The following is a 12,609-nucleotide window of genomic DNA, read 5'->3' on the forward strand; positions in this document are numbered from 1 at the left end:
TGTTTTTCATGCATTTGTATTCATAGCTTCATAACTGTGTGAGGTTAAATATATCGGGATCGATTTGGATGGTAATAGGAAAATCTGCAAGGAAAGTTTCAAATTCAACTTTCCTCTGTTTGCAAAAGACCATGTTTTCTTTGTTCAGGCTGTTTTATTTCTTTTCAGTGGATAAAGGCAGCGTTCTGCAGTTTAGATTTTAAGTTGCTGGTCATAACAATGAAGGACGTCTATTGTTAAGATCCATGTTCAACCAACCTTCAAGCCATATTGAAATGCCTAGGTGAACCATTACTCTTCCACATAAATACACCAAATCAGCTTGAAAAGAAATGTCCTCGCAAAACCTGTACAGAAGTCGCATTTTTGTTGTTTCAGGAATTTCCAGCATGTCCTCGTGGTGCAAATTGTTGCAAACCACCACGAAACGCTGAAATGTACATGAAATATAGTGCTTCATGGCTTGCCTTTTGCCAACTTTTTTCTGTCTCCCTTAACACAGAAGCGAAAATTCCACAAACCGCACCTGTTTCGTTGCAAAAATTCTGTGAAACACAAATATCCACACCATGCCCTAAAGATGCCCAATAACTATCAGATTGTGCTTAGTAAGTCACTGTAAATGGTGTGCACGCCTTTCATCAGAGTGTGTCCTTCATAATGTTTCTGTTATTCTCATTCAGCCTGTAGCTGAGACAGGGAACGTAATGAAACTCTTTGGGCTTCTACGAGGCCTGGCCATTCACACACATGCACACCTGTGGCACAGGGCACGCCAAAATGGCATCTAAAATGTTGTGTACTCCTTTCAGGAAGGCTATTGTACTCAAGGATGGCATTGATGATCATGAGGTGAAAGGGAGCTTGAAGAGAAATGTGGAACCTACTGAAAGTGATTCAGACGACAAGAAAAACAAAAAAGAGATTGTTCCTTTAACCATTGAGGATGAAATGAAGAAACCAAATGTCAGAATTTTCAGTATTCGTCCTCAGGGGGCAAAAACAACTGAAGCGGTAAGCAACACGTTCGCACTCTATTTTTACTTATACTTTCCCTTATACTAGTATTCTTTTCAGCTCACTGTTTGAATGCTTTTAGCCTTTATAATTTCATTATTTTGCATCCTGTCACTTTTTTGTGTTAAGGTACTATTGGTAACGATCTTTGGATACATAAAGGAGTAATCAAGTGTCAGGTATTTATCCAAAGGGTAACTTTGGTAAAAAGAGATGAAATCTTCAAAACATCTAAAGGGTTTTCAGAACATACATGTAATCTAAAAAACAAGAAGAGTCAAGGTGGATCAGCACAGGTAAGTGCACACACCCCCTCATTCTACCCTTCCCACATACATCCCAGTGCCATTAACGCTGAAAATAAAGTGCTAGATATTATAGAGCTACGATGTACAGGGATGCGCAGAGGGCAGTGTGCGGGCAATCCCTAACCCAGGACGTCACAAAGACAACCCAAAGAGGAAGGATCATTGGCATAATCTCTTTAGCCATGCTTTGAGAAATCGACCAGCATTCCTTGCTCTTGACTTCACATCATCTAGGGCCTGATGTACAAAGCCCTTCTGCAGTCACAAATCCTCGAATTCACAAACTCACATGGTTTGCAACTGCAGAAGAGTTTTCCCATTCATAAAAAGCTTTTGTGGCCCTCTCTGAATTTCAAATAAGAGGTAGGAGCATCGGCATCCGCAGAATGTTTTTCGGGGATTGGGGGGCATCATTTTAAAAAATTCAAGATTTTGTCAGCAGGGCATAGTAAAAAATATCAAGAATGCGCTGCCAGTATTATACTGGCTAAAGCCACACAGATGTCCATCAATTGTTCTTTTTGCATTTGTCACCCCAAGTGGGACGGGTATGCCCAGACGTGGGTCCTGTGCTCTCCATGCCACTGGAATCAAGCTATCCTGGCTGATGTCGGGTGAAACCCCAAAACCGGTCTTCGGATGCTTGTTTCCAGTCCAGGGAGGACCTGGCCTGGCAGTTTGAGCTGGAAATTCCCTTTAGGCCCAGGGTCAGGACTGATATGCATATGGCTATTGCATATGGTTATTAAAGCATTAAAGTCGGCAGGGATGTGAGGCAAAACAAGTGAACAGAGGCTGAGGATGAAAAGACATGTGCACCTATGGAGTGCTGATGCACAAATAAAAAAAACATTTCTTTGATGTCATCAATGTTAAACCTGGCAAATCAGCTATGGCAATGAAAACCACAAGAATAGGGAGGAACGGCATCAAAATAGGAGCAGAGATCTGAGAAAATAAAGCCATGCAATCATGATCAAAGGACTGACTCAAAGCTCATTATATATATTAGTTTATAAGCAAAAGGTTTTAAACTTACAACACTTGATGGCAGTAATGCTTGCAATAAGTCTAACCACTGGCAATCCCTTGGGTAGCATTACAACCCATCGTTCGGATTCCTGCCTTACCACGTCAGATTGGACCCAGCCATGTGTATATCCGCCTTGACCCTGCTCCAACCCAAACAGTCCATCCTGAACTGCCAAGCTAGGTCCTCACAGAACCGGAACACAAGCAACCCAGGACTGGTTTTGCTCTGGTTTGGGCTCTTCAGTCAGGTGCAGCTTTGTTCCAGTGACACGGTGAGCACAGGACCCACTTCTGGGCAAAACCTTGGGCACTTATGGCGTGACATCAAAAACATGAAAGGTGATGGGAAGAATGCTTGAAATAAGTCTAACCACTGACTATCGCTCAGGTTGCATTTCAGCCTTTCATTCTTTTGTCCACCATGCCACATCAGTTTTAATAGGTTTTTGACTACAAACAGCTGAAGCTATCAGTAGGCAAGACCCAAAAGGATGATCTGAAGTGAGATTGGGCCTGGTCAGGAAGTGGATGTACCAATGTGTCATCCCTCTTAGTGTTAAATTCTTTGGGAAGTCTCCAACACCAACCTTGTGACTAGGGCCCCAACATCAGTTCCATGTATGTTGCCAGGAACACTGGTGCTAGCACCAAAAGCCTTGGTGTCAGCTTGTGATATTCCTCACTCAATATCTCTATGAAGGCGGCAAAACTGGGAGCTGATCAACCTGAGCAGACTACAATAAGTGGAGTTCGACTCTGCTGGACAAGCATTATTAGTGTATGGGAAATTACACACTACAAAGAAGTATTTTTCAATCCTTGTAGAAATGTGTTTCAAGCGTTTTCAATTGTGACACTGTCTCGACTTTATCACATTTTCCAGTAAACACTTACTTGCAAACACAGTATTCAAAGACCCCCTAAAGTGTCTCCAAAAAAAGGTCCCAGCATCAGTCTAGTAGTGGAAAAAAGCAGATGCATTCTTCTGAAACTGCTGAGAAAGTACTGCTGACTATGAATGTCAATGTGCTGCTTCAATTTGTATAAAAGCAATGCACTGCATTGGGCTGTCTGAGGAGGAGGAGGAGGCGAGCATGTTTAATATAAACTCATTATTACAGTGTAAACAACCCAACAAGTAGCTTGCAGTATCTGCATTAGATTAGTGTCTGTTTTCGTTTCCTCATAAGGAATTTGAAAAATACTGTTCTTTATTTTTCTGTTCTAGGCCTTTTTGCACTGTTACTAACTTCACAGACAGATAGGGAATACTAAAGAGAGTAGGTACCACCTGCTGTTTAGGGTGAAGAACTAAACCACATTAGTGGCTCCTTGCAATGATCTTCTCTAGCATGGGGTTGTGATAAAAAATGTAGATTTTGTACACAGTTTAGCTCACTTAGTTCAAAGAGGGTTAATATTTAACTGTATACTGGTGACACACCACAAAGCAAATAGCTTTTTGTCAAGACTGCTCACTTTCTTATGGTTGGTTCACTGATCACATGTTTGAAATACAAGCAATAGAGGTTTGGAGGGAAATACCTTATGCCACTCCTGGTATGGTCTGTAAATGCTGCTTTAATTTGAAGCAGGTTTAGCTCACACCTCGTACCGCCTTCAGCTGAGCCAAACAATCTATCATGCCTAATGTTAGACCTGTCACCCGTAAGGTGGTCATCCTCCAAATATTTTGCCTTTTTCTCTTGTTTTTGCTAAATTTGTTATAGTTATCCATAGGACTCTAGCGCTGGTTAGAAGTGGTAAAGTGAACGAAGTGCTGTGCTCTCTCCATTTAACATGGTCAAATTGGCTTACACCCAATTGACATACTTAATCTAATTATAAGTCTCTTGTGGTACTATAAGTACCCAGGGTCTGTAAATTAAATGCTTCTAGTGGACCCGCACCACTCATTGTGGCATCCACTTCAGTACACATGTCTCAGGCCTGCCATTGCATCCTGTGTGTGCAGTTTTAAACTGCAATTTCAACCTAGCCAGATAAATCTCTTGGCAGGCCTAAACCTCCTTTTTTACTACAAATAGTGCACCCCTAGGTAGGCCTGATATGGCCCATAGGGTAGGGTACAATATATTAAAAAAGTTGAACATGTACTTTTAAGTTTTATGTTTCCTAAATTCATTTTTCACTACCTACCTCTCCTATAGAATAACATTCGTTTCCAAAAATACATGTAATAAGTGGTCATCTTCATTGGGGAGCAGATAGGAATGTTGAGCTTAGTGTCTAAAGGATTGTAATTTAAACTGGTATTAAAATGTTCATTCTTTCAGCCTTCACAGCTCCTGCTTCCAGCATTATCATACATCTATACCCCCATGACCAACCTGTCACCAAAGCTCTTTTACTTACCTGGGTGGGTGGTAGGCTGTGCAATAGGATAATTGTACATGATGACTTCAGCAATAGCTTTCACATCAAAATTGTGTGCAACCTCATTTTCCCTCTTGGTTGAAAAATCAATCAATCAATCAATCAAACAAATTTTTGTAGCGCGCTACTCACCCGCTAGGGTCTCAAGGCGCTGGGAGGGGAGGGGTCCGCTACTGCTCGAATAGCCAGGTCTTGAGTTGTTTTCTGAAGGAGAGATGGTCCTTGGTCAGCCGTAGGTTTGTGGGGAGGGAGTTCCATGTCTTGGCCGCCAGGTAGGAGAAGGATCTCCCTCCGGCGGTGGCTCTGCGAATTCGTGGGACGGTGGCGAGGGCGAGGCTGGAGGAACGGAGCTGGTGGGTGGGTGTGTAGAGTGTGAGGCGGTTGTTGAGGTATTTGGAGCCCAAGTCGTGAAGAACCTTGTGTGCGTGGGTGAGGAGTCTGAACGTGATTCTCTTGCTGACGGGGAGCCAGTGCAGGTCTCTCAGGTGGGCAGAGATGTTGTAGTGTAGTTCCTATTATCCCAATAGGCTCTGCGCATTGGAATAATACCTTCAATAGTATAGGCCTAGACCAGACGTTAACTAGGTCTACTACTGTCGATATTAGACTTAAAGTTTTGGGTTTGCCAGCTAGCTCAGAGTTCACTAGAAACTTTCTCGAATAGGCAAGGAGGAGTTGAACCTCCCTGGATAGACAAGAAGGGATTTAGTTTCTGACAACCATAGAACATGACAACTTTGCTCTCCCCTAATCAAGAGTGTATCTCGAGAGTCGTGTGAACAAAAGGCAATTTATTTTACTCAGTCAGTACGTGCATTCTTAGTCTCATCAGTTTGTAGAGAAAAGGAAGAGACGGGCGTGTTCAATAAAAGATGTTATTTATTGATCAGTCTCTTTTCTCATACAAGAGAAATGGATCGATATTATTGCAATACTTATGGTTAAGTAAAGTGCATACATTAAAAGCAGAAGTATAAAATAATACTGTAAAAACATTGATATGGTTTCTAAGCCATATGAAGGTTTAAAATGAATAAAGTATATTACATACACATATACATTTGGTTAATCGTACTCAACTGGTGTTTCTGCTACGCCTACCCCGTGTACCTGACCTAAGCCTAATACGTGGGCGGGAATAGAAAGTTACAGTTTAAGTTAAGTTTGTTTTGCCAAGTGACTGACTAAAGAATTCTCTGCGAGGGGTTATTCAGTTCTGTACCTGGAATCTAGGATGGATGAGGGATGGTATCTCTCGTCTCTGGTCTCGATATTCCAGGCTGCCTGCGAGGGCTACCCGGAAGCGCCGGAGCTGGATTTCTCGGCAGGAGAAATAGGCAGCTGCTCGTTCTCAGCGCGTCAGGAAGGCGGGGCTGCGCCAGCGGGGTCTGCTCTGCTCTGGGCTTCGGCAAGTCTGGCTGCTCCGTTCTCGTCACCACCGCGTGTGTTTGCATAGGGCAATATCGGTAATATTTATACCTTTAAGGTGCCGAGATTGACGTAAGGATGGACATAGATACGTCAATAAGGATGTCATACGACCAGGTCGTTAGCACATTCTTTTGCTGAAGTTCTCGGTGAAATCAAAACAATGGCCGCAGGGTTTTTCCCAGGTTGTCATAGGTATGATTTGTTATGAGAACTCCGTATGCCTTATCAGGGGCTGGAGGAATATCGCTTGTCTAATTAGATGGCAAGCGTTATGACCTAATCAGATAACACGTTCCTGTGCCGTAGTGTGGCTTTATCAGATAACGGTTCCTGCATCATGGGGGTTTTCTGCCTCATGAGATGGCTGCTAGTTAACTTGTTAGTTTGCTAACCAGAATAGGGTCAGGAATAGGGGGATCGATACAGAATCTATAGGAATACATCACACCCACTCCACGCTAACTATGGACATATTTACTAATCTATGCATAGTAAAACATACTATAGAGTAATGTGTATACCTTACCACCCCAAAATACATAAATGCATTTTGAAATTATCAAATACACGGAAAAAATGCAGTCATATGTATAGTATGCACTCAAGCTGTAGGAAAATGCTAAAGTAATCACGCATTTGTATACATTATTGCTATTTTGTATATGAAAATTTACACATGAAATGGCTCTTAATACAGAAAAAAAAATTCGAGACCATTTCATCACAGAATAAAATATTTATGAACATACCAGCGGGCAGATAATGTCTATAAACTATCTAAAATTAGAAATGTTAGTTCTCTAAGAATAGTTCTTACTTTAAGCAGAAGATAGTGTCCCGAAAAATATGCAAAAATATTTTGGGGCTGCTGAAAAATATGCTGTCCGTGAACTGGAGGGAAAATTGTTCATGTGACTGTATTATTAAAGTTGAAGGCCAAATTCAGGGAACGCCGTGTACGAGCTTGCTCAAAAGTCTCTATTTCTGCTCCGGTGAGAACATCATATCATTTAGACTCTCGAAAAAGTTGTCAACAGCTTCCTGGGAGAGTTCCACTAACTCGGAAATAGGTGTAACCATGCATTTGTGCGCATGATTGTCTCCATTGACATTCTGATTTGGATTGCTGACAGAAGGTCGTACCTGATCGATGCTGCTTTCCTCTTGAACCTCACTACCCCTTAATCGTAGTGGTGAAGCTTCCACGAATGCCGTCATCAGGATTGGTAGCCGTTGAGGGCAGCACAAAGCATGAGCCTTTGTTGGACTCAACAATGTTTCTGCATCCATTGGCGCATCCGATTGTAGCGTCAGACAGGTGTCTAACACGCATTCTTCTCCGCATAGCAGGCACCTTAATACAGGTAAAACACATCGTTGCCACATTGGTCGAAAGGATAGAAACCAAGTCATGTTCAGGTCTCTAAGCCGGGATAGTCCCAGGATTTTTGATATCCGGTCCCGGTATCCAATGGCTAGGATTGTTTCTTCCCTTGTCGCAGGTGTTTTGTCTGTGACATGGTTTGCCATAACGAAATATAAGGACTAGGAATAGGATTCCTGCAATTAGTCCCAAAATGAGGGGAAGTCCGCCAAAAATCGAATGGACGAAATCTGGAAAAATACCCAGTATGGCTTTGAATGGTGTTAATGCCATCGAAAATACTGTCTTAAATACCTTTGAGACTCCACTGGTATCAGAAATATTTAAGATTTCATTCAGGATTTCTGCGAAATGTATGGGGGAATTAGTTGATAACAATGAATGTATCTCTGCAGTCGTCCTTGCGACTTGGAGATCATACGTTTCTTTTGATGACGTGAGCTTTGTCGGCGTCTGAAGAAGCACTGTTTTCATTCTGCTTAAAGTATCTATTCGAATAGAAGTAATTTTCAAGTTGGGCCATGCCCTTGCCTCCCTGTCTGGAAAGGAGCTGGGGAACAATGAGTGTCCACAGCACTTGACCTTCGCAGTCGTAGTTACGAGATAAGGAGTCCCGGGCATAAGACTACAGCATCTGCGGTCTACAATTAGAATGTAACTCCCATTATAGAGTCTTTGAAAGAATGGTTCAATCTCTGTTGCAGGTGCGCCTTGCTGGTGACATGAAAGGTTATTTGAGTTCCCTTCACAGGCTCCATGCAAACTAATTCCGTTACACAGAAGTGTACCGCTTAGTGACATTGCACAATTATTGCCACTAAGAAACACTTTCTGTCCTTTATTACTGACACATGCATGTGAATAGGGCAAGTTCCATGTTGTTTTAATGTACCCCTTTCCCAGCTTTTCGTACATGCCAGCCTATATATATTTTTGGCGGTATTGAAACCTGAAGGTTGATATTGGAATATTAATTATCCCATGTATTATCCATTCACTGACAGGTCGTTCTGACATTGTCACTGGTAATCTCTCAAGTTTCTCAAAGCTCAGGATTGTATAATCAGCACCCTTCTGGGCCATACTGATTTGTCTATCAGTAAGGTTAAAGATATTGAAAAGTGACCTTGTGTTGATTAAACGCCAAGGCACATAGCCTGAACGCAGATTTTGTAACGTCCAGCCAAGCTGTACAATAGAAAGCAATTTGGACTGACCGTGTTGTAATAACAGTAAGTCTTGCGATAATATGTCGATTGCTGAAGACACAATGCTGTCCAAAGAAAAAATTCTGGAGGACAGAGTCATTAACCCATTGTCCACTACAGAAAGTGATTTTTCCAAATTAATACGGTCAATTTCCCGTATCCTTTCTGCTGTCTCAATTTGAGTAACCTTCCAGGCCTCGTTGTATGCTGCATATACAGAGGCTGCTATGAAACGTTTTTGACGCTGTTTGCGCGGTCCCATCATGAAATCACGCAAGTCAGCACCATCAGTAAGTAAAGTTAGGTGTTGCTTAATTTCTGCCAGTGTGGAAGTTTGTAGCCATTGAAGGCATAATTTGCCCACACTGTAGGTGGTTATTATTCCTGGGTGATGTCTTTGGGAATATCTAGGGTCTGGCCTGGTCATTTTGAACCCCTGTGTTTTGTTCAGGAATCTGTCTTGACAGTTATTAGTATCTGTGGGCCAGATCAACCACTTTTTCCAATCTGGATGTGTTCTGTTTTGGTTTAATACATAATTTACGTCTATCTCTTCATCTGTAGAGCTATTGCTGTTCATTGTTGGTTTTGGAATAGACGGTTTATTTAAGTCTTTGATTTTGGTTAAGCCAAGACAGGTAGTTTGTTGAACAGTGTCATTTAAAAATATAATTTGTTCTGGGATCATGCAGGCTCTAAACAAAGATTCTATACCCTGTACTTGCCATTCTTTTGTGCCCCAAACACTTTTCAATTCAACATATTTGTCCCAATAATCAAAACCAAAAGTATTCATTTGTTCAAAGAATGAGTCTGAATAGATCAATTTTGTGTTTGTTATCATGGTCTTCGTTCCTGTCTTATTTGACAATTTGAAATAAAATGTTTCAGCATTACTTATGTTAAAACCTGAAAAATATGAATATTTGGCGTAAACGGTTCGTGAGCTTCCTTTTGGAGGGGTTGCACAATGTTCCCATTGATTATAATTTAAAACATTTCTAGGTTGTGCAGATCTATGTAGAAAATGGTTACCATAGTGGTTATAACAGTACATACTATCATAATTTGTAGAACCCTGCAAATAATCATGTTTGGTAAATTTAGCAGACATCACTAAGTCAGACATCATATTGTTTATACTTTCGAAGTCCCAATCATCAGCAAATGAGCTTGTTTTTACAAAGTCACTCAATGAGATCTTAATTTGGTGTGGATATTTCAGGATTTCAACCGGACCATAGATTTCGTAGTCAGTGTTGTCCCATGCTACCCCACCCGGTATAGGATTGGCTGTGAAGTTGACTGAAGAAAGTTCTCTTTTCTCGACGTGTGAAGATGTGTGTGGTTTGAGGATCAAGTTGATTTTCTGACTTGCTGTGTCCATTTTAGCATATTTTCCCTCAATGAAGCGTCCCAAAGTAAGTATCATGATGAGCCAAAGTATGAGGATAAATGCACCAAAACCCACCCAAAATTCGATCCATGGAGAAATTAGATATGTTTCTTTCAGTTGTTTCAAAAGTACTTTAACTTTATCTTTAAAGGTTTTTGTTGATGGCTGTGTTTTTGATTCAGTGAAGCCTTCAGAGGAATCATCGAAGTTTATGAAGTAGCCGGATGCAGTTCTGTCAATTGTTCCAATAGCTTCAGGATTACTGTTTCTTGCATAGTCGTTTGTTACTTCATTATAGGTTGGTGTGTCTCTGCTAAATGTTTTTATTTGGGTTTTCAGAGGTCTAAGTTCCATTGCATTGTTGCATAGTCCTTGTTGTTCTTCTGTAGGCGTTTCGAATGTGATTAGCCTCTTTGTTAGTACCTCTGTACTGGTAGCAAACCTTGGTGTTCTGCTACTTATGGGGAGTCCACTCGGCCTACTATTTGTTATCGGCCACATGATTGTGGTTTTACCAGGTCGATGGATACAACTCGGTTCTCCTTTTTACCAGCAAGCGGCGGTAGTACAACTGATCTTGTCCCGTTGACAGACAAGACAGGAACTGCTTTTCTGTAAGAAGGCCCAAATTCCTTCTTTACCGCGATCTTTTCTCTGACTAGATCCCCGATTTTTGGAATCCAGACAGGTCTTGCTGGGACAGGTGGTGGTTCTTCAGTGGTTGTTGGCTGCTGTTTCAACTTTATGTTGCTCAGGTCTTTTCTTGTTTCGTTTAAGTCCTGTAAAATAGCCAAACGATCTTTGATATCAAAGCTTTTTTCCTTTACCACTGAAGTCTGACTGTCAAGGTCAGAGATTAACATCCTAGTTCCAAATAATAATTCGTACGGACTGAATCCCTTCAGAGAATTTCTTGGCAGGTTATTTAGACTACGTTGGACACTTATTAGATGTTTGACCCACCCAGCTCCCGAACCTAATACCTTTGCCGTTATAGATTGCTTTATGTCACGTTTTTTTCTTTCAACAATTCCGTTCCCCTCAGGGTGAAATGGACAAGAGTACCGCAATGTCACGCCCATGCTGACCATGGCCTCCTTATAAGCTCTAGAGCTAAAAGCAGGACCATGGTCCGAATGCAGCATGCCAATTGCGTATGTGCCGATAAAGACTCGCAAATCTTTTATAACAGTTCTGGCGTCAGCCGTTCGCTGGGGCCACATCCATATGAATCTCGTACATGAGTCCACTGCAACCAAGATATATTTATAGTTACCATCCCTTTGTAAGGGACCACAGTGGTCTAGGTAAACACAGGCTAATGGTTTATCCGAGATTAGAAGGGGCGTCTGCGCTGGGCGTCTCACTGTTGATACTTTCATTCTTTGACATATTTCACATTCTAAAACATAGTTCCTTGTTTGTCTTCTCATTTGTGGCCACCAGTATCTCTGTTTTAATAATGATACTGTGGCTGAGACGCCAGCATGTATAGAAGCAAGCCCTTCGTGTGCCGGTATTATCAGTCCTAACCTATGTTCCATGTTTGGAATTGCCCTATCCCCCACTCCAGGGATTCGAGCAAAAGGAACATTGTTTGCATCAGTTATGTATGAGTATTTTACTGGAAAACCTTTCGGGAGTGTTTCTATCGAATCCTTTTCTGTAGCGTTGACAGCCTGTAATATTTCGCTGTCTATTTTTGTTTTTGACCGTGTGATGGCAGCTACGGAAGCCGTTTGCACAGCTGCCTTCGCGGCCTCATCAGCCAATGAATTCCCTGCAACGTGAACGCCATCACGTTGATGACTCAGTGTGTGTATCACGTGAGTCTTTGGTAGTTCTTTTTGTAAAAGAACTACTTGTTCCCAGAGCATTTTATGCTTGATTGTGCCACCTTTTGCATCCTTGAAACCATTCTGAAGCCAGATCTGCAAGTATTCATTGTAAGACTGAACGCAATAATACGAATCGCACACTATGAGTGTGGGGAATTCTCGATCGGTATTTTCAAGCGCCATCTTGAACGCCAATAGTTCAGCTCGCTGAGCTGTACAATCTCCTAAAGATTGTGTTTTAGTGATTGCTGGTTTAAATTTCCCTTCGTGCCAGCGACCTTTAACGATCGCGCACGCAGCACTGTAAGCTTGTTTACCCCCTACTGCGGGTTGTGCTGATCCGTCTGTATATATTATACAGCCGTAATGTTCTAGAGGCAGAATTTCGGTCGGCGGAGGACATTCAAACTCATATTGGAGAAATTCTTGTGTCTTTAAGTTATGATCAAATTCGTATGCCACGTCTGTTGCAGTTAGAATTTTTTCCGTTGGGCTGAATTTCATTTCAGCCTTAGTGTACAAGTGTGATTTGAATGCAATTGGTACCTTTTCTCCCTCATTAGAGGTCAGGTATGTGAATCCGCATCTTCCTGGGATG

At 41.7% G+C, this 12,609-nt stretch overlaps 1 protein-coding gene across 2 annotated transcripts in view; it reads left to right on the top strand.

Moving 5' to 3' along the window:
- Window positions 1-12,609, top strand: part of C1_2H1orf141 (chromosome 1_2 C1orf141 homolog) — a 165,587-nt gene that overhangs the window by 120,262 nt on the left and 32,716 nt on the right. For both annotated transcript variants that reach the window (XM_078673427.1, XM_078673428.1), the window contains one exon: window positions 813-1,014. In XM_078673427.1, the coding sequence (XP_078529553.1) occupies window positions 813-1,014 (202 nt within the window). The remainder of the gene's footprint in view (window positions 1-812; window positions 1,015-12,609) is intronic.

Source organism: Lissotriton helveticus, chromosome 1_2, assembly GCF_964261635.1.
Source record: "Lissotriton helveticus chromosome 1_2, aLisHel1.1, whole genome shotgun sequence".
NCBI lineage: Eukaryota > Metazoa > Chordata > Amphibia > Caudata > Salamandridae > Lissotriton > Lissotriton helveticus.